The 26,033-nt window shown below is 46.0% G+C and overlaps 1 protein-coding gene across 1 annotated transcript in view; it reads left to right on the top strand.

Moving 5' to 3' along the window:
* Positions 1-19,344: 19,344 nt before the first annotated feature.
* Positions 19,345-26,033, top strand: part of LOC123483879 (reelin-like) — a gene marked incomplete at its 3' end in the record, with an annotated part of 132,781 nt that continues 126,092 nt past the window's right edge. Inside the window, exon 1 of the mRNA XM_045213857.1 lies at positions 19,345-19,884. Coding sequence (XP_045069792.1) covers positions 19,641-19,884 — 244 coding nt within the window. The remainder of the gene's footprint in view (positions 19,885-26,033) is intronic.

Genomic DNA, 26,033 nt, shown 5'->3' with positions numbered 1-26,033 from the left:
TCTGCCTCCCCGTTGCACCCCTGGTCCGGTCTGGACCTCGGCGCGATGCTTCCCCTCTCAGTCCTCCCACGAAGCACCAAGCCCTGTCTGGACCCTGGTGTGGGAGGCCCCGACCCTGGAGAGGGGTTGATGTCTGGTTCTGGAGTGGAGCCGCTGACCGGAGCTGAACTGGACCCCGGTGGAGCGGACTGCTCTGGCTCTGGACTGGAGCAGCTGACCGGGCCTGGACTAGGCACCGGTAGAGCGGACTGCTCTGGCACTGGAGTGGAGCTGCTGACCGGAGCTGAACTGGACCCCGGTGGAGCGGACTGCTCTGGCTCTAGACTGGAGCAGCTGACCAGAGCTGGACTGGGCACCGGTGGAGCGGACTGCTCTGGCACTGGAGTGGAGCAGCTGACCGGAGCTAGACCTGGCACCGGTGGAGCGGACTGCTCTGGCACCAGCCGTACCGGGCTGGGGACACGCACCACTGGTCTGGTGCGAGGAACAGGCATGGGCCGCACCGGGCTGGGAACACGCACCACTGGTCTGGTGCGAGGAGCAGGCACGGGCTGTGCCGGACTGGGAACACGCACCACTGGTTTGGTGCGGGGAGCAGGTACGGGGCGTACTGGGCTGGTGACACGCACCACTGGTTTGGTGCAGGGAGCAGGTATGGGACGTACCAGGCTGGGGATGCGCACTGGCGACACAGTGCGTAGGACTGGCGCAGGATATACTGGACCGAGGAGGCGTACTGGAGACCAGGAGCGTAAAGCTGGCACAACCCGTCCTGGCTGGATGCCCACTTTCGCACGGCACGTGCGGGCGCTGGCACAGGACGCACTGGGCTGTGAACGCGCACTGGCGACACAGTGCGTAGGACTGGCGCAGGATATACTGGACCGTGGAGGCGTACTGGAGGTCTGGAGTGTAAAGCTGGCACAACCCGTCCTGGCTGGATGCCCACTTCGCACGGCTCGTGCGGGGCGCTGGCACAGGACGCACTGGGCCATGCTAAAATCGCCACTGGAAACACTAAAACAGTACAGAAATATCTTTAGAAGAGAGAAGGAACAGAATGTCAGGAAACAGCTCAAAGAGATTGAAGAATCCATAGAATCAAATCACTTCTGGGAAAATTGCAATGCAATGCACTAAACAAACAACAACAAGAAGAGCTACCTATCCAAAATGGAGATGTATGGACAAACCACTTCTCCCAACTTTTCGGCCATGTAAAAAAGAACAAAGAACAAAAACATATACATGATCATTTACAAAACTTAAAATCAGCTATTTAAAACTACCAGAACAAATTGGATTACATTGGATGAGCTACAGTACAAAATACAAACCCTCCAACCCAAAAATGTCTGTGGTGTTGATGGTATACTAAACAAAATGATAAAATATACAAACCACAAATTCAAATTGCTATTCTTATCCTCAGCTCTGGCAGTTTCCCCAATATTTGTAACCAAATCCACAATTCCTGATCAATCTACACACAATACCCCATTATGACAATGCGAAACAGGTACATAAATATTCAGACCCTTTGCTATGAGATTGGAAATTGAGTTTGGGTGCATCCTGTTTCCATTGATCATCCTTGAGATGTTTCTACAACTTGATTGGAGTCCACCTGTGGTAAATTCAATAGACTGGACATGATTTGGAAAGTCACAAACCTGTCTATATAGGGTCGCACAGTTGACATTGCATGTCAGAGCAAAAACCAAGCCATGAGGTTGAAAGAATTGTCCGTAGAGCTCCGAGACAGGATTGTGTTGAGGCACAGATCTGGGGAAGCGTACCAAAAAATGTCTGCAGCATTGAAGGTCCCCAAGAACACAGTGGCCTCCGTCATTCTTAAATGGAAGAAGTTTGGAACTACCAAGACTCTTCCTAGAGCTGGCCGCACGGCCAAACTGAGCAATCGGGGGAGAAGGGTCTTGGTCAGGTAGGTGACCAAGAACCCGATGGTCACTCTGACAGAGCTCAAGAGTTCCTCTGTGGCGATGAGAGAACCTTCCAGAAGGACAACCATCTCTGCAGCATTCCACCAATCAGGCCTTTATGGTAGTGTGGCCAGACGGAAGCCACTCCTCAGTAAAAGGCACATGACAGCCCGTTTGGAGTTTGCCAAAAGGCTCCTAAGGGCCTCTCAGACCATGAGAAACAAAATTCTCTGGTCTGATGACACCAAGATTGAACTCTTTGGCCTGAATGCCAAGCGTCACGTCTGGAAGAAACCTGGCACCATCCCTACGGTGAAGCAAGGTGGTGGCAGCATCATGCAATGGGGACTATTCAGCAACAGGGACTGGGAGACCATTCAGGATTGAGGGAAAGATGAACGGAGCAAAGTACAGAGAGATCCTTGATGAAAACCTGCTCCAGAGCCCTCAGGACCTCAGACTGGGGTGAAGTTTCACCTTCCAACAGGACAACAACCCTAAATACACAGCGAAGACAACGCAGGAGTGGCTTCGGGACAAGTCTCTGAATGTCCTTTAGTTGCCCAGCCAGAGCCCGGACTTGAACCCAATCAAACGTCTCTATAGAGACCTGAAAATTAAGAACAGCGCCGGAAGAAGATGGCTGCCGTTTTACAGCCCTCTAACCAATTGTACTATTATGTGTGTTTTTCCGCGTTATTTGTAATTTATTTTGTACATTATGTTTCTGCCATCGTCTCTTATAACCAAAGAGAGCTTCTGGATATCAGGACAGCGATTACTCACCTCGCATTGGACGAATATTTTTTCTTCAACGAGGCGTTCGCGAAGGATATCATACAGACACCCGACAAGGCCCAGATCCCCGTCATTCGCGTGAGGAAGAGACGGAGATATCGCGGACGCAGATCCGGGTGCCTCGTAAGGATCCGACGGCGAGCGAGTAAACTGCCTCTCCCATCAATCCTATTAGCCAACGTTCAATCTTTTGAGAATAAAATTGACGATTTAAGATTACGGTTATCCTACCAACGGGACATTAAAAACTGTAATATCTTATGTTTCACGGAGTCGTGGCTGAACGACAACAATGATAACATTCAGCTAGCGGGCTATACGCTACATCGACAGGACAGAACTGCAGACTCTGGTAAGAAAGGGTGGCGGTCTCTGTATATTTGTAAACAACAGCTGGTGCACAAAATCAAATACCAAGGAAGTCTCGAGGTTTTGCTCGCCTGAGGTAGAGTATCTTATGATAAGCTGTAGACCACACTATTTACCAAGAGAGTTTTCATATATATTTTTCATAGCTGTCTATTTACCACCACAAACCAATGCTGGCATTAAGATTGCACTGAATGAGTTGTACAAGGCCATTAATCAACAGGAAAACGCTCATCCAGATGCAGCGCTCCTAGTAGCCGGGGACTTTAATGCAGGGAAACTTAAATCCGTTCTACCTAATTTCTACCAGCATGTTAAATGTGCAACCAGAGGGAAAAAAACTCTAGACCACCTTTACTCCACACACAGAGACGCATACAAAGCTCTCCCTCGCCCTCCATTTGGCAAATCTGACCATAACTCTATCCTCCTGATTCCTGCTTATAAGCAAAAACTGAAGCAGGAAGCACCAGTGATTCGGTTAATAAAAAAGTGGTCAGATGACGCAGATGCTAAGCTACAGGACTGTTTTGCTAGCACAGACTGGAACATGTTCCGGGGATTCTTCAGACAGCATTGAGGAGTACACCACATCAGTCACTGGCTTCATCAATAAGTGCATCGATGATGTCGTCCCCACAGTGACCGTACGTACATACCCCCAACCAGAAGCCATGGATTACAGGAAACATCCGCACTGAGCTAAAGGGTAGAGCTGCCGCTTTCAAGGAACGGGACTCTAACCCGGACGCTTATAAGAAATCCCGCTATGACCTCCGACGAACCATCAAACAGGCAAAGAGTCAATACAGGTCTAAGATTGAATCATACTACACTGGCTCTGACGCTCGTCGGATGTGGCAGGGCTTGAAAACTATTACAGACTACAAAGGGAAGCACAGCCGCGAGCTGCCCAGTGACACAAGCCTACCAGACGAGCTAAACCACTTCTATGCTCGCTTCGAGGCAAGCAACACTGAAGCATGCATGAGAGCACCAGCTGTTCCGGACGACTATGTGATCACGCTCTCCGTAGCCGATGTGAGTAAGACTTTAAGCAGGTCAACATTCACAAGGCCGCAGGGCCAGACGGATTACCAGGACGTGTACTCCGAGCATGTGCTGACCAACTGGCAAGTGTCTTCACTGACATTTTCAACATGTCCCTGACTGAGTCTGTAATACCAACATGTTTCAAGCAGACCACCATAGTCCCCGTGCCCAAGAACTCTAAGATAACCTGCCTAAATGACTACCGACCCGTAGCACTGACGTCTGTAGCCATGAAGTGCTTTGAAAGACTGGTCATGGCTCACATCAACAGCATAATCCCAGAAACCCTAGACCCACTCCAATTTGCATACCGCCCCAACAGATCCACAGATGATGCAATCTCTATCGCACTCCACACTGCCCTTTCCCACCTGGACAAGAGGAACACCTACGTGAGAATGCTATTCATTGACTACAGCTCAGCATTCAACACCATAGTGCCCTCTAAGCTCATCACTAAGCTAAGGATCCTGGGACTAAACACCTCCCTCTGCAACTGGATCCTGGACTTCCTGACGGGCCGCCCCCAGGTGGTAAGGGTAGGTAACAACACATCTGCCACACTGATCCTCAACACGGGGGCCCCTCAGGGTGCGTGCTCAGTCCCCTCCTGTACTCTCTGTTCACCCATGACTGCATGGCCAGGCACGACTCCAACACCATCATTAAGTTTGCCGACGACACAACAGTGGTAGGCCTGATCACCGACAACGATGAGACAGCCTATAGGGAGGAGGTCAGAGATCTGGCCGTGTGGTGCCAGGACAACAACCTCTCCCTCAACGTGACCAAGACAAAGGAGATGATTGTGGACTACAGGAAAAAAAAGAGGACTGAGCACGCCCCCATTCTCATCGACGGGGATGTAGTGGAACAGGTTGAGAGCTTCAAGTTCCTTGGTGTCCACATCACCAACGAACTATCATGGTCCAAACACACCAAGACAGTCGTGAAGAGGGCACGACAAAGCCTATTCCCCCTCAGGAGACTAAAAAGATTTGGCATGGGTCCTCAGATCCTCAAAAAAATTCTACAGCTGCACCATCGAGAGCATCCTGACTGGTTGCATCACCGCCTGGTATGGCAACTGCTTGGCCTCTGACCGCAAGGCACTACAGAGGGTAGTGCGTACGGCCCAGTACATCACTGGGGCAAAGCTCCCTGCCATCCAGGACCTCTATACCAGGCGGTGTCAGAGGAAGGCCCTCAAAATTGTCAAAGACTCCAGCCACCCCTAGTCATAGACTGTTCTCTCTGCTACCGCACGGCAAGCGGTACCGGAGTGCCAAGTCTAGGTCCAAAAGACTTCTCAACAGCTTCTACCCCCAAGCCATAAGACTCCTGAACAGCTAATAATGGCTACCCGGACTATTTGCACTGCCCCCCCACCCCATCCTTTTTACGCTGCTGCTACTCTGTTAAGTATTTATGCATAGTCACTTTAACTCTACCCACATGTACATATTACCTCAACTACCTCAACTAGCCGGTGCCCCCGCACATTGACTCTGCAACGGTACCCCCTGTATATATAGCCTCCCTACTGTCACTTTATTTTACTGTATATATAGCCTCCCTACTGTCACTTTATTTTACTTCTGCTCTTTTTTTCTCAACACTTTTTTGTTGTTGTTGTTTTATTCTTACTTTTTTTGTTTAAAATAAATGCACTGTTGGTTAAGGGCTGTAAGTAAGCATTTCACTGCAATGTCTGCACCTGTTGTATTCGGCGCATGTGACCAATAAAATTTGATTTGATTTGATTTGATTTGATTTGATTTGAAAATAGCTGTGCAGCAACGCTCCCCATCCAACCTGACAGAACTTGAGAGGATCTGCAGAGAAGAATGGGAAAAACTCCCCAAATACAGGTGTGCCAAGCTTGTAGCGTCATACCCAAGAAGACTTGAGGCTGTAATCGCTGCCAACGGAGCTTCAACAAAGTACTGAGTAAAGGGTCTGAATACTTATGTAAATGTAATATTTCAATTTTTTATTTTGAATACATTTGCTAAAACGTCTAAAAACCTGTTTTTGCTTTGTCATTATTGGGTATTGTGTGTAGATTGATGAAGGAAAAAAACAATTGAATCCATTTTTGAATAAGGCTGTATTGTAAAAAAATGTGGGAAAAGTCAAGGGGTCTGAATACTTTCCGAATGCACTGTATATCAACAAATTGGCGAGGGCGCTAGAAAAGTCTGCAGCACCCGGCCTCATCCTACTGGACTAGGAAATCAAATGTCTACTGTTTGCATATGATCTGTTGCTTCTGTCCCCAAACAAGAAGGGCCTACAGCAGCACCTATATCTTCTGCACATATTCTGACAGACTTGGGCCCTGACAGTGAATCTCCGTAAGAAAAAAATTATGGTGTTCCTAAAAAGGTCCAGTTGCCAGGACAACATCTAGACACCGTTGACAGGATTCCATCTAGACACCGTTGTCCTAGAGCACACAAATAATTCTACCTACCTCGGCCTAAACATCAACACCACAGGTAACTTCCACAAGACTGTGAACGATCTAAGAGACAAGGCAAGAAGGGCCTTCTACCCCATCAAAAGGAGCATAAAACTCGAAATCCCACTTAGGATCTGGCCACAAAAACTTCAATCAGTTATAGGACCCATTGCCCTCTATGGCTGTGAGGTCTGGAGTCTACTCACCAACCAAGAATTCACAAAATGGGACAAACAACTAATTGAGACTCTGCATGCAGAATTCTGCAAAAATATACAGCCTGAATTCAAAATGGATTTTTTTTTTTTTTTTTTACCCATCTACACACAATGCCGAATAATGACAAAGTAAAAACATGTTTTTAGAAATGTTTGCAAATGTATTGAAAATGAAATACAGAAATATCTCATTTACATAAGTAGTCACACCCCTGAGTCAATACTTTGTAGACCTTTGGTGGCGATTACAGCTTTGAGTCGTCTTGGGTATTACATTTACATTTACGACATTTAGCAGACGCTCTTATCCAGAGCGACATACAAATTGGTGCATTCACCCTATAGCCAGTGGGTTAACCACCTTACACATGTTTTTTTATTTTTTTTATTATTATTTTTAAGGGGGGTGTAGAAGGATTACTTTATCCTATCCCAGGGATTCCTTAAAGAGGTGGGGTTTCAAGTGTCTCCGGAAGGTGGAGAGTGACTCCGCTGTCCTGGCGTCGTGAGGGAGCTTGTTCCACCATTGGGGTGCCAGAGCAGCGAACAGTTTTGACTGGGCTGAGCGGGAACTATGCTTCCGCAGAGGAAGGGGAGCCAGCAGGCCAGAGGTGGATGAACGCAATGCCCTCGTTTGGGTGTAGGGACTGATCAGAGCCTGAAGGTACAGAGGTGCCGTTCTCCTCACAGCTCCATAGGCAAGCACCATGGTCTTGTAACATATGCAAGCTTCAACTGGAAGCCAGTGGAGTGTGCGGAGGAGCGGGGTGACGTGAGAGAACTTGGGAAGGTTGAACACCAGACGGGCTGCGGCATTCTGGATGAGTTGTAGGGGTTTAATGGCACAGGCAGGGAGCCCAGCCAACAGCGAGTTGCAGTAATCCAGACGGGAGATGACAAGTGCCTGGATTAGGACCTGTGCCGCTTCCTGTGTAAGGCAGGGTCGTACTCTCCGAATGTTGTAGAGCATGAACCTGCAGGATCGGGTCACCGCCTTGATGTTAGCGGAGAACGACAGGGGGTTGTCCAGGGTCACGCCAAGGCTCTTCGCACTCTGGGAGGAGGACACAACGGAGTTGTCAACCGTGATGGCGAGATCATGGAACGGGCAGTCCTTCCCCGGGAGGAAGAGCAGCTCTGTCTTGCCAAGGTTCAGCTTGAGGTGGTGATCCGTCATCCATACTGATATGTCTGCCAGACATGCAGAGATGCGATTCGCCACCTGGTTATCAGAAGGGGGAAAGGAGAAGATTAGTTGTGTATCGTCAGCGTAGCAATGATAGGAGAGGCCATGTGAGGATATGACAGAGCCAAGTGACTTGGTGTATAGGGAGAATAGGAGAGGGCCTAGAACTGAGCCCTGGGGGACACCAGTGGTGAGAGCACGTGGTGCGGAGACAGCTTCTCGCCACGCCACTTGGTAGGAGCGACTGGTCAGGTAGGACGCAATCCAGGAGTGAGCCGCGCCGGAGATGCCCAGCTCAGAGAGGGTGGAGAGGAGGATCTGATGGTTCACAGTATCAAAGGCAGCAGACAGGTCTAGAAGGACAAGAGCAGAGGAGAGAGAGTTAGCTTTAGCAGTGCGGAGAGCCTCCGTGACACAGAGAAGAGCAGTCTCAGTTGAATGACCAGTCCTGAAACCTGACTGGTTTGGATCAAGAAGGTCATTCTGAGAGAGATAGCAAGAGAGTTGGCTAAAGACGGCACGCTCAATAGTTTTGGAAAGAAAAGAAAGAAGGGATACTGGTCGGTAGTTGTTGACATCAGTGGGATCGAGTGTTGGTTTTTTGAGAAGGGGTGCAACTCTCGCTCTCTTGAAGACGGAAGGGACATAGCCAGCGGTCAAGGATGAGTTGATCAGCGAGGTGAGGTAGGGGAGAAGGTCACCGGAGATGGTCTGGAGAAGAGAGGAGGGGATGGGGTCAAGCGGGCAGGTTGTTGGGCGGCCTGCAGTCACAAGTCGCAAGATTTTATATGGAGAGAGAGGGGAGAAAGAAGTCAAAGCATAGGGTAGGGCAGTGTGAGCAGGACCAGCAGTGTCATTAGACTTAACAAATGAGGATCGGATGTCGTCAACCTTCTTTTTCAAAGTGGTTGACGAAGTCATCCACCGAGAGAGAGGGGGGGAGGATTCAGCAGGGAGGAGAATGTGGCAAAGAGCTTCCTAGGGTTAGAGGCAGATGCTTGGAATTTAGAGTGGTAGAAAGTGGCCTTAGCAGCAGAAACAGATGAAGAAAATGTAGAGAGGAGGGAGTGAAAAGATGCCAGGTCGGCAGGGAGTTTAGTTTTCTTCCATTTCCGCTCCGCTGCCCGGAGCTCTGTTCTGTGAGCTCGCAATGAGTCATCAAGCCACGGAGCTGGAGGGGAGGACCGAGCCGGCCGGGAGGATAGGGGACACAGAGAGTCAAAGGATGCAGAAAGGGAGGAGAGGAGGGTTGAGGAGGCAGAATCAGGAGATTGGAGGGAGAAGGATTGAGCAGAGGGAAGAGATGATAGGATGGAAGAGGAGAGAGTAGTGGGAGAGAGAGAGCGAAGGTTGCGGCGGCGCATTACCATCTGTGTAGGGGCAGAGTGAGTAGTGTTGGAGGAGAGCGAGAGAGAAAAGGATACAAAGTAGTGGTCAGAGACATGGAGGGCGTTGCAGTGAGATTAGTAGAAGAGCAGCATCTAGTAAAGATGAGGTCAAGCGTATTGCCTGCCTTGTGAGTAGGGGGGGGACGGTGAGAGGGTGAGGTCAAAAGATGAGAGGAGTGGAAAGAAGGAGGCAGAGAGAAATGAGTCAAATGTAGACGTAGGGAGGTTGAAATCCCCCAAAACTGTGAGGGGTGAGCCATCCTCAGGAAAGGAACTTATCAAGGCGTCAAGCTCATTGATGAACTCTCCAAGGGAACCTGGAGGGCGATAGATGACAAGGATATTAAGCTTAAATGGGCTAGTGACTGTGACAGCATGGAATTCAAATGAGGAGATAGACAGATGGGTTAGGGGAAAAATTGAGAATGTCCACTTGGGAGAGATGAGGATTCCTGTGCCACCACCCCTCTGACCAGATGCTCTCGGGGTATGCGAGAACACATGGTCAGACGAGGAGAGAGCAGTAGGAGTAGCAGTGTTTTCAGTGGTAATCCATGTTTCCGTCAGCGCCAGGAAGTCGAGGGACTGGAGGGTAGCATAGGCTGGGATGAAGTCAGCCTTGTTGGCAGCAGAACGGCAGTTCCAGAGGCTGCCTGAGACCTGGAACTCCAGGTGTGTGGTGCGTGCAGGGACCACCAGGTTAGAGAGGCAGCAGCCACGCGGTGTGAGGCGTTTGTGTAGCCTGTGCGGAGAGGAGAGAACAGGGATAGGCAGAGGCATAGTTGACAGGCTGTAGCAAAAGGCTACAATAATGCAGAGGAGATCGGAATGAAATGAACTAAACATCTGGGAAAGGAGAGAGTAGGGCCTCCCTCACCAAAACTACCAAATATAACTCTCCCAACTTCCACCTCAGAAACTATAATTGTTTCACTGAACCACCCGAATAAAAAACTCTCCCAACTTCCACTTTAGAAATTAGAATTGTTGTAAACTACAGCGGTTCAATGTTTCAAGGAATAGACTCAACTTACTTTATTCAGCTGGCTAACTATGACACCATAGCTAACTAGCATGCTAGCATCCAATAACACACAGTTTAGCACCAATACCTGGTTACAACAAACTACCAATAGTGTGTTAACACACTAAACAGATAATTCGTGTCCGTGTCTAGTTCCTTTCATAACGCAGCAATAATTAAACGTTGGCTAGCTAGCACAAATATATTGTATTTAGCTGCTACAGTACAGCTAGCTGGTCGTGTTGGCTAGCTAGCAATGGCTGCTGTGTTGACTTTGTTTGAAAAACGGCGGCGCTGCGAACAAATGTAGCTGGCTAAAAGGATATTGTATTTAGTTGCTACCGTTGCTAGTAGCTACTCGCCAGCTAGTCCAGGAGGTGAGTTAGCTAGCTAGCTAGCTTCGTGCTACACCCGGCACCGCCGAATACAATGCTAACCTACAATAATTACATACAATAACTACCCACAACAACCCACGATGCCTACCTACAATACCTAACTACAATCTAAATACATAGTTTGAGCCTTACTCGACAAAGCCCAAGCTATGTATAAAGCCAAACTTACCCGACGCCAGCTGTCTGGGTGGCAGACAAGACATTGGTCTTCTGCAATCAGTAGCTGTAATTAAGTACAGTAGCTACTAACTACCTAACGTTAATGCCTCAGATAATGAGGTTAGAAAAACAGCTGAATGATAGGTAGCTAGCTGGCTTAATTACAGGTACTCTTAAGCGTGAAATAACATTGGAAACAACTATCCACAGTTGCTAAAAGTTACCAGTAGCTACCCGCTATTTAGCTAGCTTTATTGGTCCAGTTAGTGGGTTAGCTAGCCTCGTGCTTCACCGGGCACCGCCGAATACAATACTTACCTACAATAATTACCTACAATAATTACCTACAATAACCTACAATAACTACCTACAATACCTAACTACAATACCTACCTACAATCTAAATACATGGTTTAAGCTTTACTCAACACCATATAAGAAGCCAAGCTTACCTCCTGCTAGAGAAAACACAACCTCTCCCGACCTCCGCCACCTCCACCTGTATCTGTCACGGTACTCATTCCATTCACCAGCTCCTGAGGTCTACGTCACCGGCCTTCTAGGCATCACTGACATGGATCATTACCACCAACCCCGGATTGTCTTGTCTCATTACGCACACCTGGTTCCCATTCCCCCCTGATTAGTATGTGTATAAACACTACCGTTCAAAAGTTTGGGGTCACTTAGAAATGTCATTGTTTTTCGAAACAAAAGCATTTTTTTTGTCCATTAAAATAACATCAAATTGATCAGAAATACAGTGTAGACCTTGTTAATGTTGTAAATGGCTATTGTAGCTGGAAACGGTTGATTTTTAATGGAACATCTACATAGGCGTACAGAGTCCCATTATCAGCAACCATCAGTCCTGTGTTCCAATGGCACGTTGTGTTTGCTAATCCAAGTTTATCATTTTTAAAAGCGAATTGATCATTAGAATATCCTTTTGTAATGATGTTAGCACAGCTGAAAACTGTTGTGCTGATTAAAGAAGCAATAAAACTGGCCTTCTTGAGACTAGTTGAGTATCTGGAGCATCAGCAATTGTGGGTTCGATTACAGGCTCAAAATGGCCAGAAACAAATAACTTTAGTCTCAAACTCGTCAGTCTATTCTTGTTCTGAGAAATGAAGGCTATTCCATGCGAGAAATTGCCAAGAAACTGAAGATCTCGTACAATGCTGTGTACTACTCCCTTCACAGAACAGCGCAAACTGGCTCTAACCAGAATAGAAAGAGTAGTAGGAGGCCCCGGTGCACAACTGAGCAAGAGGACAAATACATTAGAGTGTCTAGTTTGAGAAACAGACACCTCACAGGTCCTCAACTGGCAGCTTCATTAAATAGTACCCGCAAAACACCAGTCTCAACGTCAACAGTGAAGAGGCGACTTCGGGATGCTGACCTTCTAGGCAGAGTTGCAAAGAAAAAGCCATATCTCAGACTGGCCAATAAAAATAAAATATTAAGATGGGCAGTCTGAGATATGGCTTTTTCTTTGCAACTCTGCCTAGAAGGTCAGCATCCCGGAGTCGCCTCTTCACTGGTGACGTTGAGACGTGTTTTGCGGGTAAAAATAAAGAAAAACCCTTGAATGAGTATGTGTGTCCAAACTTTTGACTGGTACTCTATATACGTGTTTGTTTTGGGTGTTACAGAAGTGGGTCGCAGTTCCGGAGCGACCCACTAGGTGTCATCCTCCGACAACCATAGGCACCTCCTCACTCACATTCGGGACTAATTATCTGCCTATTGGTGTCACCTGTGGCTATCTGATTCACCTGTGTATTTATGCCCTCACTTCCCTGTGTTCCCTTGCTCAGTTTTCTCTGCTAGTTCCTTGATGTCAAGCGGTACGTATCCTCCTGCGGTCCCGACGAAGACCAGCGCGGAATCCGGAGCCCATGGCTACACCTGCTCCGTGGCCAGAGCCGATGGAAGTGGGCTCTGCACGTTTGCCCGAGACAGAGCGTAGGAGAAGGAGGAATGTGGGCCTCTGCTCCTATGGTGGAGAAAGAGGTAATTTCTCCCTGACCTGCCCTCTATCCACTAATAGGGTATCCCCTGTAGCTCAGTTGGTAGAGCATGGCGCTTGCAACGCCAGGGTTGTGGGTTCATATCCCACGGGGGGCCAGTATGAAAATGTATGCACTCACTAACTGTAAGTCACTCTGGATAAAAGCGTCTGCTAAATGACTAAAATGTAAAAAAAAATTAATAGGCGAGGAGGTGACAGGCCAGGCTCGAAGAACGTGAAGGCAGACGCCCTGTCTCACCTCTATGAGTCAGAGGAGAACCAGGGAGAGGAGACCCCCATCATCCCTCCGTTCCGTATCATTGCGTCAGTAGTGTGGGACGTGGAATCCGACATACGGCAGGCCCTGCGTACGTGCCCACGGGTGTGCGGGACCGCCTCCTTTTCTGGGCGCACACGGCGCCTGTGTCGGGTCATCCTGGAATAGGCCGTACCATCGCCTTCCTGACTGAGAAGTGCTGGTGGCCCACCTTGGCTAGGGACGTCCGGGTTTACATCTCTTCCTGCTCCATCTGTGCTCTGTCTAAGACACCCAGACACCTCCCTTATGGAAAGCTCCTTCCCCTGCCGGTTCCACAGCGACCCTGGTCTCACCTCTTGGTAGACTTTGTCACTGACCTTCCCCCCTCCCAGGGGAACACCACCGTTCTCATATTTGAGGCGGCAGGTAGCTTAGTGGTTAAGAGCGTTGTGCCAGTAACCGAAAGGTCGCTGGTTCTAATCCCCGAGCCGACTAGGTGAAACATCTGTCGATGTGCCCTTGAGCAAGGCACTTAACCCTAATTGCTCCTGTAAGTCGCTCTGGATAAGAGCGTCTGCTAAATGACTAAAATGTAAATGTGAATGTAAATGTTGTGGACTGGTTTTCCAAAGCTTGTCTCATTCTTCCTCTGCCTGGGCTCCCGTCAGCCATGCAAACCGCGGAGGCTCTTTTTCCGCACGTCTTCCGGCACTACGGGATCCCGGAAGACATTGTTTCAGACCGTGGTCCTCAGTTCACCTCACGCGTATGGAAAGCATTCATGGAACGCCTGGGGGTCACGGTCAGTCTCACCTCCGGGTACCGTCCTCAAGCTAATGGGCAGGTGGAGAGGGTCAATCAGGAAGTGGGCAGGTTCCTGAGGTGTTACTGTGGATGGATTGTCTACCTTGGGCTGAGTACGCTGAGTACCTTGAGAATTCCTACGCCACTCCTCCACTAACCTCACTCCATTCCAGTGCGTGTTGGGGTATCAGCCGGCCCTGGCATCTTGGCATCCGAGCCAGACCAATGCGACCGGGTCTGGCTCTCCACCCGGAACCTGCCCCTCCGCTTGCCCTGCCGGAAGCTGAGCCCGTGGTTTGTGGGGACGTTTAAAGTCCTGATACGTTTTCCTGCGCCTGTCTTCTAATCATTATACATCGTGACAGTATCAGTTTTGTACATCTGGATTTGGGTATTTTCTCAAATTCTTCCTTGTAGATTTTCTCAAGGTCTGTTAAATTAGATGGGGATCGGCGGTGAACAGCAATATTCAAGTCTTTGCACAGATTTTCAATGGGATTCAAGTCTGGGCTTTGGCTGGGCTACTCAAGGACTTTCACGTTCTTGTTCTGAAGCCATTCCAGCGTTGCTTTGGCTGTATGCTTGGGGTCATTGTCCTGTTAGAATGTAAATCTTCGCCCCAGTCTGTCGTTTGCACTCTGAAGCAGGTTCTCATCAAGGATTTGCCTGTATTTGGCTCCATGCATTGTTACCTCTATCCTTACCAGTCTCCCAATCCATGCCACTGAAAAGTATCCCTATAGCATGCTGCTGCAACCATAATGCTTCACGGTAGGGTTGGTTAGACGGGTGATGAGCTATGCCTGGTTTTCTCCAGACATTGCGCTTTACATTCAGGCCAAGAGTTTAAAAAATGTAATCACACTACATAATCTTTTGCCTTATGCTCTGAGTCTTTCACATGCCTTTTTGCAAACGCCAGGCATGCGGTCGTGTATTTTTCTAAGGCGTCTGGCCACTCTCCCATAAAACCCAGATTGGTGAAGTGCTGTAGAGACTGTTGTCCTTCTGGCAGGTTCTCCCATCTCAGCCAATGAACTCTGTAGTTCTGTCAGAGTTGTCATTGGGTTCTTGGTCACCTCCCTGACCAAGGTCCTTCTTGCCCGGTTGCTCAGTTTGGTCGGACGGCCAGCTCTAGGCAGAGTCTGGGTAGTTACATATTTTTTTCCAGTTCCCAATGATGGAGACCACTGTGCTCTTGGAAATTTTAACACTCCAAAAATAGTTTTTTACCCTTCCCCAAATTCTATCTCGGAGATCTACGGACAGTTCCTTGGACTTCATGGTATAGTTTCTGCTCTATCAACTGTCGGACCTTATATACAGTGCCTCCAGAAAGTATTCATACCCCTTCACTTATTCCACAATTTGTTGCGTTACAGTCTGAATTCAAAAATGGATTAAATAAAATGTTTTCTCACCCATCTACACACAATACCCCATAATGAAAAAGTGAAAAAGTGTTTTTAGAAATTGTAGCAAATTTATTGAATATGAAATACAGAAATATCTCATTTACATAAGTATTCACACCCCTGAGTCAATACATGTTAGAATCAACTTTGGCAGTGATTACAGCTGTGAGTCTCTAAAAGCTTTACACACCTGGATTGTACAATATTTGCACATTAGTCTTTAAAAAATTCTTCAAGCTCTGTCAAGTTGGTTGTTGACCATTGCTCAACAGCCATTTTCATGTCTTGCCATCGATTTTCAAGCGAATTTAAGTTAAAACTGTAACTCGGCCACTCAGGAACATTCAAAGTCGTCTTGGTAAGCAACTCCAGTGTATATTTGGCCTTGTGTTTCAGGTTTTTACCCATCTGAAAGGTGAATTTGTCTCCCAGTGTCTGTTGGAAAGCAGACTGAACCAGGATTTTCTCTAGGATTTTGCCTGTGCTTAGCTCTATTCTGTTTATTTTCATCCAAGAAAAATCCCTAGTCCTTGCCGATGACAAGCATACCCATAGCATGATGCAGCCACCACCATGCTTGAAAATATGAAGAGTGGTACTCAGTGATGTGTTGTGTTGGATTTGCCCCAAACATAACGCTTTGTAATCAGAACATAAAGTTAATTTCTTTGCCACATTTCTTGCAGTTTTACTTTAGTGCCTTATTGCAAACAGGATGCATGTGGTCCTCTGTAGCTCAGCTGGTAGAGCACGGCGCTTGTAACGCCAAGGTAGTGGGTTCGATCCCCGGGACCACCCATACACAAAAAATGTATGCACGCATGACTGTAAGTCGCTTTGGATAAAAGCGTCTGCTAAATGGCATATATATATATATATATATATATATATATATATTGGAATATTTTTTTTCGGTACAGGCTTTCTTCTTTTCACTCTGTTGTTGATCCATCCTCAGTTTTCTCCTATCACAGCCATTAAACTCTGTAACTGTTTTAAAGTCACAATTGGCCTCATGGTGAAATCCCTGAGCGGTTTCCTTCCTCTCCGGCAACTGAGTTAGGAAGGACGCCTGTATCTTTGTAGTGACCGGGTGTATTGATACACCTTCCAAAGTGTAATTAATAACTTCACCATGCTCAAAGGGATATACATTTTTACCCATCTACCAAAAGGTGCTCTTCTTTGCAAGGAATTGGAAAACCCTGCTGGTCTTTGTGGTTGAATCTGTGTTTGAAATTCACTGCTCGACTGAGGAACCTTACAGACAATGGTATTTGTGGAATACAGCGATGAGGTAGTCATTCAAAAATCATGTTTAACACTATTATTGCACACAGAGTGAGTTACATACAACTTATTATTTGACTTGTTATGCAAATTGTTGCTCTTGAACTTATTTAGGCTTGCAATAACAAAGGGGTTGAATACTTATTGACTCAAGACATTTCAGCTTTTCATTTTTTAATTCATTTGTACAAATGTCCAAAACATAATTCCACTTTGACATTATCAGGGAATTGTGTGTAGGTCAGTAATACAAAATCTAAATTTAATTAATTTTAAATTCAGGCTGTAACACAACATTTTGAAAAAGTATTGTGGTGTGAATACTTTCTGAATGCACTGTAGTGTGTTTCTTTCTAAATCATGTCCAAACAATTGAATTGGCCAAAGGTGGACTCCAATGAAGTTATAATGACATCTCAAGGATGATCAAAGAAAATTGGATGCACCTGACCTCAATTTTGAGTGGCATTGCAAACAGGTGTGAATACTTATGTAAATTAGATATTTCTGTATTTCATTTAAATACATTTGAAAATGTTCTAAAAACTTTTTTTCACTTCGTCATTTTGGGGTATTGTGTGTAGATGGGTGAGAAAAAAGGCAATTTAATCAATTTTGAATTCAGGCTGTAACACAACAAAATGTGGAATAAGTCAAGGGGTATGAATACTTTCATTGGCAGACCTGGCTCTCAAGTGAAGACAGGATATGTGTCCACTGTCCACCAAATGAGGTGGAAACTGAGCTGCACTTCCGAACCTCCTGCCAAATGTATGACCACATTAGAGAGGCATATTTCCCACAGATCACACAGACCCCAAAATAATTTGAAAACAAATCAAAACATTGATAAACTCCCATATCTGTTAGGCGAAATACCGCAGTGTGCAATCACAGCAGAAAGGTTTGTGGCCTGTTGCCATGAGAAAAGGGCAACCAGTGAAGAACAAACAACATTGTAAATACAACCCATATTTATCTGTTTATTTATTTCCCTTTCATACTTCAACTACTTGCACATTGTTACAACACATTTGAAATGTCTATATTCTTTTAAAACTTTTGTGAGTGTAATGTTCACTAACGTTTCCCTTATTTATTTCCCTTTTGTTTATTGTCTATTCCGTTTGCTTTGGCAATGTAAACATATGTTTCCCATGCCAATAAAGCCAATTGAATTGAATTGAAATTGAGAGCGCGAGAGCGAGAGCGCGAGCGAGAGCGAGAGAGAGAGAGAGAGAGCGAGAGAGAGAGAGAGAGAGAGAGAGAGAGAGAGAGAGAGAGAGAGAGAGAGAGAGAGAGAGAGAGAGAGAGAGAGAGAGAGAGAGTGAGAGAGAGAGAGAGAGAGAGAGAGAGAGAGAGAGAGAGAGAGAGAGAGAGAGAGAGAGAGAGAGAGAGAGAGAGAGAGAGAGAGAGAGAGAGAGAGAGAGAGAGAGAGAGAGAGAGAGAGAGAGAGAGAGAGAGAGAGAGAGAGAGAGAGAGAGAGAGAGAGAGAGAGAGAGAGAGAGACTAAGCTATCATTTGGAAGTCGGACTATAGAGACAGACGGGCGAGAAAACAGTATTATCGGCCTCTGATGTCTACTCTGCTCTGTAGTGGTGAGTTAATCTAGAACAGAGAACACAGGGAGGGAGTGAGACGGAGAGGGGGGCTGGCTGGGCTCTTACAGTGAAAAGAGAGAAAGTTGGAGAATCAGATGGAAAAGGAGATTCTAATGGAAAACCCAAAAAATACACGAGAGGAAGAGGAGGAAAAATATGTGGAATTGGGTCAAATACTTTACTGAAAAGTCAGAGAGAGTGGGTTTTTGAGGGAGGGAGAAGAGAAAGAGAGTGAATGTGTATGATAGAGAGACAGAGAGAGAGACAGAGAGAGGGGGTTATAATGGAGACATGCAGAGGGGAAGGAGACTAAGTGAGAGGGAGAGCTGAGAGAGACAGAGGGAAGGGAAGAGCTAAAGGAGGGGAGGGAGGGGTGATACTGGGTGAGAGACGAGGAGGAGAGGAGGAGACAGGCTGGATAGTGGATGGGGTAAAAGACAAAGAGAAGAGTGAATAAGATCTCTCTCTCTCTCTCTCTCTCTCTCTCTCTCTCTCTCTTCTCTCATAGAGCTCTATGCCTTGTATGGTGGAGATACAGAAACCAACAGATGCATAGGTCTCTGGAGAGAGATGGAAGGGTGCTGGGTGGAGTGATACAGTGGGATAGAGAGAGAGAGAGCAAGTGGTAGAGAAAGAGGACGAACAGAGAAAGCTGGGGTAGTGAGAGGGATAGAGGAATAGAGAGACCGATAGAGAGGAAGAGGGAGAGAGAATCGCGGAGTGATAGACTGACTGACAGAAAAAATGGGAGGAGAGAGCTGTATGAGAGAGAGCGAGGGGGAGGCCAGCTCATAGAGCGTACAGCACGTGTGTAGCTGAAAGAGATAGAGGGAGGGAGGGAGGGAGGGAGGGAGGGAGGGAAGGAGGGAGGGAGGGAGGGGTGGGTGAAGGGGAGGAGAGAGGGAAACAGAGGGAGGGGGAGAGGTATTTAAACCGCGGAGCAGGACAGCACAGACTAGCTCTGAACTCCCACAGAGTAGACGGAAGAGAGGAGAGGAGAGAAAGAGAAGAGAAGTGGAGGAACATAGAAACAGAGTGCTACAGTACAGTCTGCGCATAGCCAGCCCCACACACACACATTCGCACACTTCCAGAACGCACCTCACCCATCCAGCTGGACTTCCTCTCTCCAAGTGGACTCCAGCCCTCAAGCCATCTTTACTGGAACCGTGACTACCTTTCCTCCACGCTACCACCACTCCCACTCTTCCTCATCCATCTCTCCCTCGTTCCCTCGTTCTTCAGGGGGGGATGGCACGGGCCTCTTTCGGGGGTGCCCTGCTGGCCCTGGTGGCCCTGGTGTTGGCAGCTGGTATGGTTTTGGGGAGTCCCCCTGCGGCAGGCTTCTACCCCCGCTTCAACCCCTTCTTCTTCCTGTGTACGCACCACGGGGAGCTGGAGGGGGCCGGGGTGGCAGAGGGAGGGGGAGAGGTGCTCCTCACCCTGCAGATTGCTGGGAACCCCACCGCCTACACTCCGGGACAGGAGTATCAAGGTGAGTTAGGTTACACCGCAGTGGTAGGGTACACACCCAGGGTAAAATGTGTGTGTCAGTGTGTATGGGGAGGAGACTGATTTTGTTATGTTTGATCATCTTGTGTGTGACTTTGTGTGTGTGCAATCCACTGTGTGTGTGTGTGTGTGTGTGTGTGTGTGTGTGTGTGTGTGTGTGTGTGTGTGTGTGTGTGTGTGTGTGTGTGTGTGTGTGTGTTTACCCCTTCGGTGTTTGACTGTGTGTGTGTCTGAATGTGGAGGAGACGGAATGTGTTGTTTGATAATTGTTTTGTGTCGCTGATATCAATCATTATCTTATTTAAGTTAAGAATAAATAGATGTGTATCTATGGTATAAAATGTTAGTGTTTTTCAAGCAGATTTCTTGCTGGCAATTCCTGAAAAATGTGGGGCATGTTTCCAATAAAGACAGGTCACTTAATGGTTGGCTGTATTTAGGAGGACAATTTCCATAAGCTTTACATATGTTAAATGCAAATTAATTCAGAAGCAAGTTTGTCTGCTTTGTTAAACGGTTTCTGGTGATTTGGTTGAATTTGTTTTGCAATTTCATGAGTCGAATTTTGAACAGAAGAATATTCATCATGTTAAAATTGTGCGTTTCTGTGTTTTTTAGTAAAGAAGATAGAGGAAAATAAGTGTTTCCAATGACATCATCGGTCTGCATCGTGTGATTTTTAACCAATTATGAGGAGGCATTGCCAACTAATTGCCTACTAATTGGTTGATGATGTCATTGGAAACACTAATCTTCCTCTATCTTTTTTTACTACAAAACATAGAAACGCGCCATTTTCACGTATGTGGATGTTAGGGTGGTGCTGGAGATGATGAACATGAAGAGGAAAATGGAGACATTAAAGGTTCCCAGAACATTTAGTTAGGTTGTGGGAACAGTGTGGATACATTACAAGAGATAGGTTCCCAAAACACAAAATATGCTCAACACAAAATACTGTACCTAATATTACCACAACATTCAATGTCACATATTCTTCAACCGTGTAATAAATAAACAATACAATAAAAATTGTGAAAATGAGGCTCAGATATAATCTACTTAAAGAGAATATGTCTTTATTTCGTCCAGATTTATAAAGCAGAATTTAGACTAACTGAATTTTTTTAACATTGTGTGAAAATTGTCTGTTCAACTTTTTAAAATGCACCCTGTATAATTCCTATTTTGAGACTCTTGATATGGTCCCCCCTGTCTTATTTTGTGTGATCTGAAAAGCAAAAGTGATCCTAGATCAGCGCTCATAGTCTTGGATACCTTGTAAATATGGGCCCAGAAGTACGCAGCATGTAAAGAGGATGAGTGAAGTGACGGTGAATAACCCAGTTACCAGTATTTCCCTGGGTTAGTTATGTCTAAGAAGGCTAAGAAGGCACCATGGAATCCCTCATTGACCATACTTCCTTGGCTATATACAAAATAAATAAGAAGTAAGAGAGATTCCCTGGTGGTGCAGAGGATAAACGACCTGGCTTGGGAATCAAACATTACACATGCAAACCCCACACGTGCAGATTGTCAACATTTTAAGTGTAAAAAAATATGGTTGTGCTTGTATGATTAAATGCTATTCAAATGCCTTATAAAAATAAAAATCCTATATGTTTCTATATTACCTTCAAATGCAAAATTACAATTAAATCTGGAGTGAAACACAATGGGGATGTATTCCATTCTAGTTAAGGAGCTACACATTTGCATGCTGAGAATGTTGTGGTAATATTAGGTAAAACTTCAATACAACCTTTTCTAAATGTTCTTGAAATGTTCTGAGGACCTCCAAGACAAGGTCAAATGTATATTGCGTGAACATCAATGTAATATTATGTTAAACCTAAAACAAATATGCTATGAACTTCATAAAAAACAGACTTATTTGGAAATTGTGCAACATTGTGCAACATTGTGGAAATGTTCTGTGCAACCTATGTGGATATCACAAGAATAATATTGCAACATCCCATACAATTCCCATAACTTATTTAAATGTTCTGGCAACCTTTAAAGAGTTTAGACCAAGTGTTCTGTCAACATTCTTACAACATTATAGGAATGTCCTGTGCAACCTAACTAAAAAATTGTATGAATGTCATACAACTGGATAGTTTTAGTCATATCCCCACAATGTTCCCACAGCCTAAAGAAACATTCTGGGAACCTTTAAAGAACAGACTAAATGTGTTCTGGGAAAGTTCTTGTAACATCAGGTGAATGTCTTTTGCATCCTAAAAGAAACATTGTAGAATCATCCGCACAACTGGACAGTGTTTGTGTTTTGGAAACATATCTTTTGTGATGTCCCCATAATGCTCCCACCAGACTGTTCCCACAACCTAATGAAACATTCTGGGAACTTTTAAAGAACAGATTAAATGTGTTCTAGGAATGTTCTTGCAACATCAGGTGAATGTTTTATACAAACATTCTATAATCATCAGCACGACTGGACAGATTTTGTGTTTTGAGAACATTTGCCTCGACCCCAAAACATTTCTGGGGACTTTCACAGAACCAATTTTGGTTTGCTGGGATGAGATACGACTGTTTGGGATTGTTGTATGTGCTGTGTTTGGATTTAGTAAAATTGCTGGCTGTGACACTGCAGAGCTGTTGTGTTAGTGTGGGGTGGCGGTGGATGGATTTAAACAGGTGTTTATGTAAGTATTGATACAGAGTGAAGTGGGACCTTTGTTCTGAGATGGAGCTGATGCCGGAGCTAGCTGCTAGCTGCTAGCTGCTAGCTGGTGTTTTCTGTGTTGTGTGATCACGCTGCCCCGTCCTCAGTGTGTAGGTGGCTTTATATCCTCAGGACAAACTGACTAACGGAATGAGAGAGAACACGAAGTGAGGGAGGGAAAGAGAGGGAGGGAGAAAGAGAGAGCGAGGGAGGGAGAGAGAGAGAGAGAGAGAGAGAGGGAGGAGAGAGAGAGAGAGAGAGAGAGAGAGAGAGAGAGAGAGAGAGAGAGAGAGAGAGAGAGAGAGAGAGAGAGAGGGAGAGAGAGAGAGAGAGGGAGATAGGAGAGAGAGGGAGGGAGGAGGGAGGGAGGGAGGGAGGGAGGGAGGGAGGGAGGAGGGAGAGGAGGGAGGGAGAGAGAGAGAGAGAGAGATAGATAGATAGATAGATAGATAGATAGAGAGAGAGAGAGAGAGATAAAGAGACAGAGACCGATAGAGAGAGAGAGAGAGAGAGAGAGAGAGAGAGAGAGAGAGAGAGAGAGAGAGAGAGAGAGAGAGAGAGAGAGAGAGAGAGAGAGAGAGAGAGAGAGAGAGAGAGAGAGAGAGAGAGAGAGAGAGAGAGAGAGAGAGAGAGAGAGAGAGAGAGAGAGATTTGAATAACTTTAGTGAATGGATAGGGGATAGAGTGGCAGAGAGATGTTTAAATAATTACCATTAGAAATGTGAAGACGGGGAAGAGGAAGGAGGGATGGAGGGAGATATTTAAATAAACTGGGGCTGTGTATGAGATCGGAGTTGGGGAGTAGGAGTTGAGGAGATTTAAATGACAGTGTGAGCTGGATTGAGCTGATCACATATGGGGATATGGAGATATGGGGGCGTGGGGATATGGGGATATGGGGGCGTGGTTTGCACTTTAATTCTATCCCATGTTTTGGCATGTTATGACATTGTGGGTAGTACATGGATTTGGAGGGAAGGGGTAAGCCAGGCAGATGGAAGGATAATGGGGAGTGAGATAGTCAGAGGCTGAGGCTTGGTATCCCAAAGATATACAGTGCCTTCGGAAAGTATTCAGACCCCTTGACATTTTCCACATTTTGTTAGGTTACAGCCTTATTCTAAAATTGATTAAATTGTTTTTTTCAACCATCAATCTACACACAATACCCTTTAATGGCAAATCAAAAACGTATATATATAAAAAAAAAAAAAAAACTTGCCTAGTTAAATGAAGGTTAAATAAATAAATAAATAAAGATAGGGGGATTGACTGTTCGTTCCATTATGTCTGTGGCAGTAATTTATGCGTTTCCCTTTGAATTTCTGAATCTTGGATTTGGGATGTTTGTATTTGGGATCAAAGCTTAGATCTATGTAATTGAGTGCTCCAGTGTTTACAAGTGCTACTGTATTATTATGTTGCTTTGTTTTGTATCTGTTTCTACTGCATGTGTACTGCATATGTACTTCATGTGTACTGCATGTCAACTGCATATGTAATGCATGTGTACTTCATGTGTACTTCATGTGTACTGCAAGTGTACTGCATGTGTACTGCACGTGTACTGCATGTGCATTTTAATGTATTCTGTGGAAGAGTGTGATTGTAGTGTTTTCGTAGTTTCAGAGTGTGTGTATGTGCATTTGCACACAGTACCAATGTGTTTGTGAGCACATGGGGGTTGTTGGGTCATTGTGAAGTACAGTTTGAGAGCCACTCACACTCACTCCCCTGCTGTGGCAGTCAGGCAAAGATACGCTGTGTGTGTGGTGTGTGTGTGTGTGTGTGTGCTGTGTGGTGTGTGTGTGTGTGTGTGTGTGTGTGCTGTGTGGTGTGTGTGCTGTGTGGTGTGTGTGTAACAGACCAGATTTCATTGTTCCTCTCCACTGTAGAAATCTTAACAACGCTCAGCCACTCAATGGGAAGCAACACTACCACATGACAGAACACTACTTAGAGAGAGAGAGAGAGAGAGAGAGAGAGAGAGAGAGAGAGAGAGAGAGAGAGAGAGAGAGAGAGAGAGAGAGAGAGAGAGAGAGAGAGAGGATATTTATGTTTATTTATTTTCCCATTTGTACTTTAACTATTTGCACATTGTTACAACACTGTATATATACATAATATGACATTTGAAATGTCTTGATTCTTTTGAAACTTCTGAGTGTAATGTTTACTGTTAATATTTATTGTTTATTTCACTTTTGTTTACTATCTACTTCACTTGCTTTGGCAATGTTAACACACGTTTCCCATGCCAATAAAGCCCTTAAATTGAATTGAGAGAGGAGGGGAGGGTAGGGGAGGGGAGGGGAGAAAGCGAGAGAGAGAGAGAGAGAGAGAGAGGCAGGGGAGAATGAAGGGAGAAAGCTATAGAGGGAGAGAGAGATAAGGGAGAGGGAGAGAGCGAGGGATGGAGAGGGGAGGGGAGGGGAGGGCAGAAAACTATAGAGGGAGAGCTGTTTAGCAATCCAGTCAACAGCATCACAGGCCAAAATGACCATTGCTAATCTGACGATAGTAACAACGTCGTGCTCCTCCTTAATGGGTCCTTTCATGTGTTAATCGATGGAGAGACACAGAGAGACAATCAACACTTCAAGGAGCTTTACACCCTGTCACTTAATGGTGACCTAGCGATAAATCCACCCCGCAAATAGCTAATACCATCAATGCTCTGCAGTGATAGCATATCTGATTAGAAAATACTGAAATACACTGCTGTTTGCACGGTAGTGCATTATCTACTTACTGTTGCGGAGGTCTTATGTTGACTGATGGCTGTTAAACAACATGTGACACGTGTCTTCATGAGTGTTCCCAGTAGATACAAGATACCACAACCACAGATAGGCTTGGAAGAAATGTGGGGGGGGGCAGTTTCCTGGACACATATTATGCCTAGTCCTGGACTGGGAGGACTTTCAATAGAGATTCACTACCCCATATTCTCTTCTTTCCATGGCGACCACAACAACAACTACAACAACAACAACAACACGTCATGGAAACAGAGAGGGAGACATCTTTAAGACTAGAGACAGACTGCAATGCCTGCTTGTCTTTTTTTGCCTGATTCCTTCACGTCAACATCCAGCCCATCGCCAGTCTCTTTACTGAGAAATGCTCTCAAACGCAGAGAGACACTGAGAGGTCAGGGGTCAGCTGAGACACTTGACACACCCGCTAGAGGTCAAGTGTCGCAGGAGATGCTGATGTCACGCGACGAGATGAGACGGATGTCATTTTGGAAGAAGCAAGGCCCTTTGTTACTCGTGCTCTTAAGAACTGAGCCATCTCCACATCTTCGGTGTGTTCGGAGCCTACTGACACTAATATCGCTGCTTTATATTAACGAGGCGCTCATGGAGAAAGCGCTGCGCGTAAACCCGAGACGTGTCAGTCCAGCGAACCACCGCATGAGGACATGCAGG

This window comes from Coregonus clupeaformis, unplaced genomic scaffold (genome assembly GCF_020615455.1).
Source record: "Coregonus clupeaformis isolate EN_2021a unplaced genomic scaffold, ASM2061545v1 scaf0161, whole genome shotgun sequence".
Taxonomy (NCBI): Eukaryota; Metazoa; Chordata; class Actinopteri; order Salmoniformes; family Salmonidae; genus Coregonus; species Coregonus clupeaformis.
The sequence above is the reverse complement of the archived record's forward strand: the minus strand, read 5'-3'. Positions and strand labels throughout refer to the sequence as shown.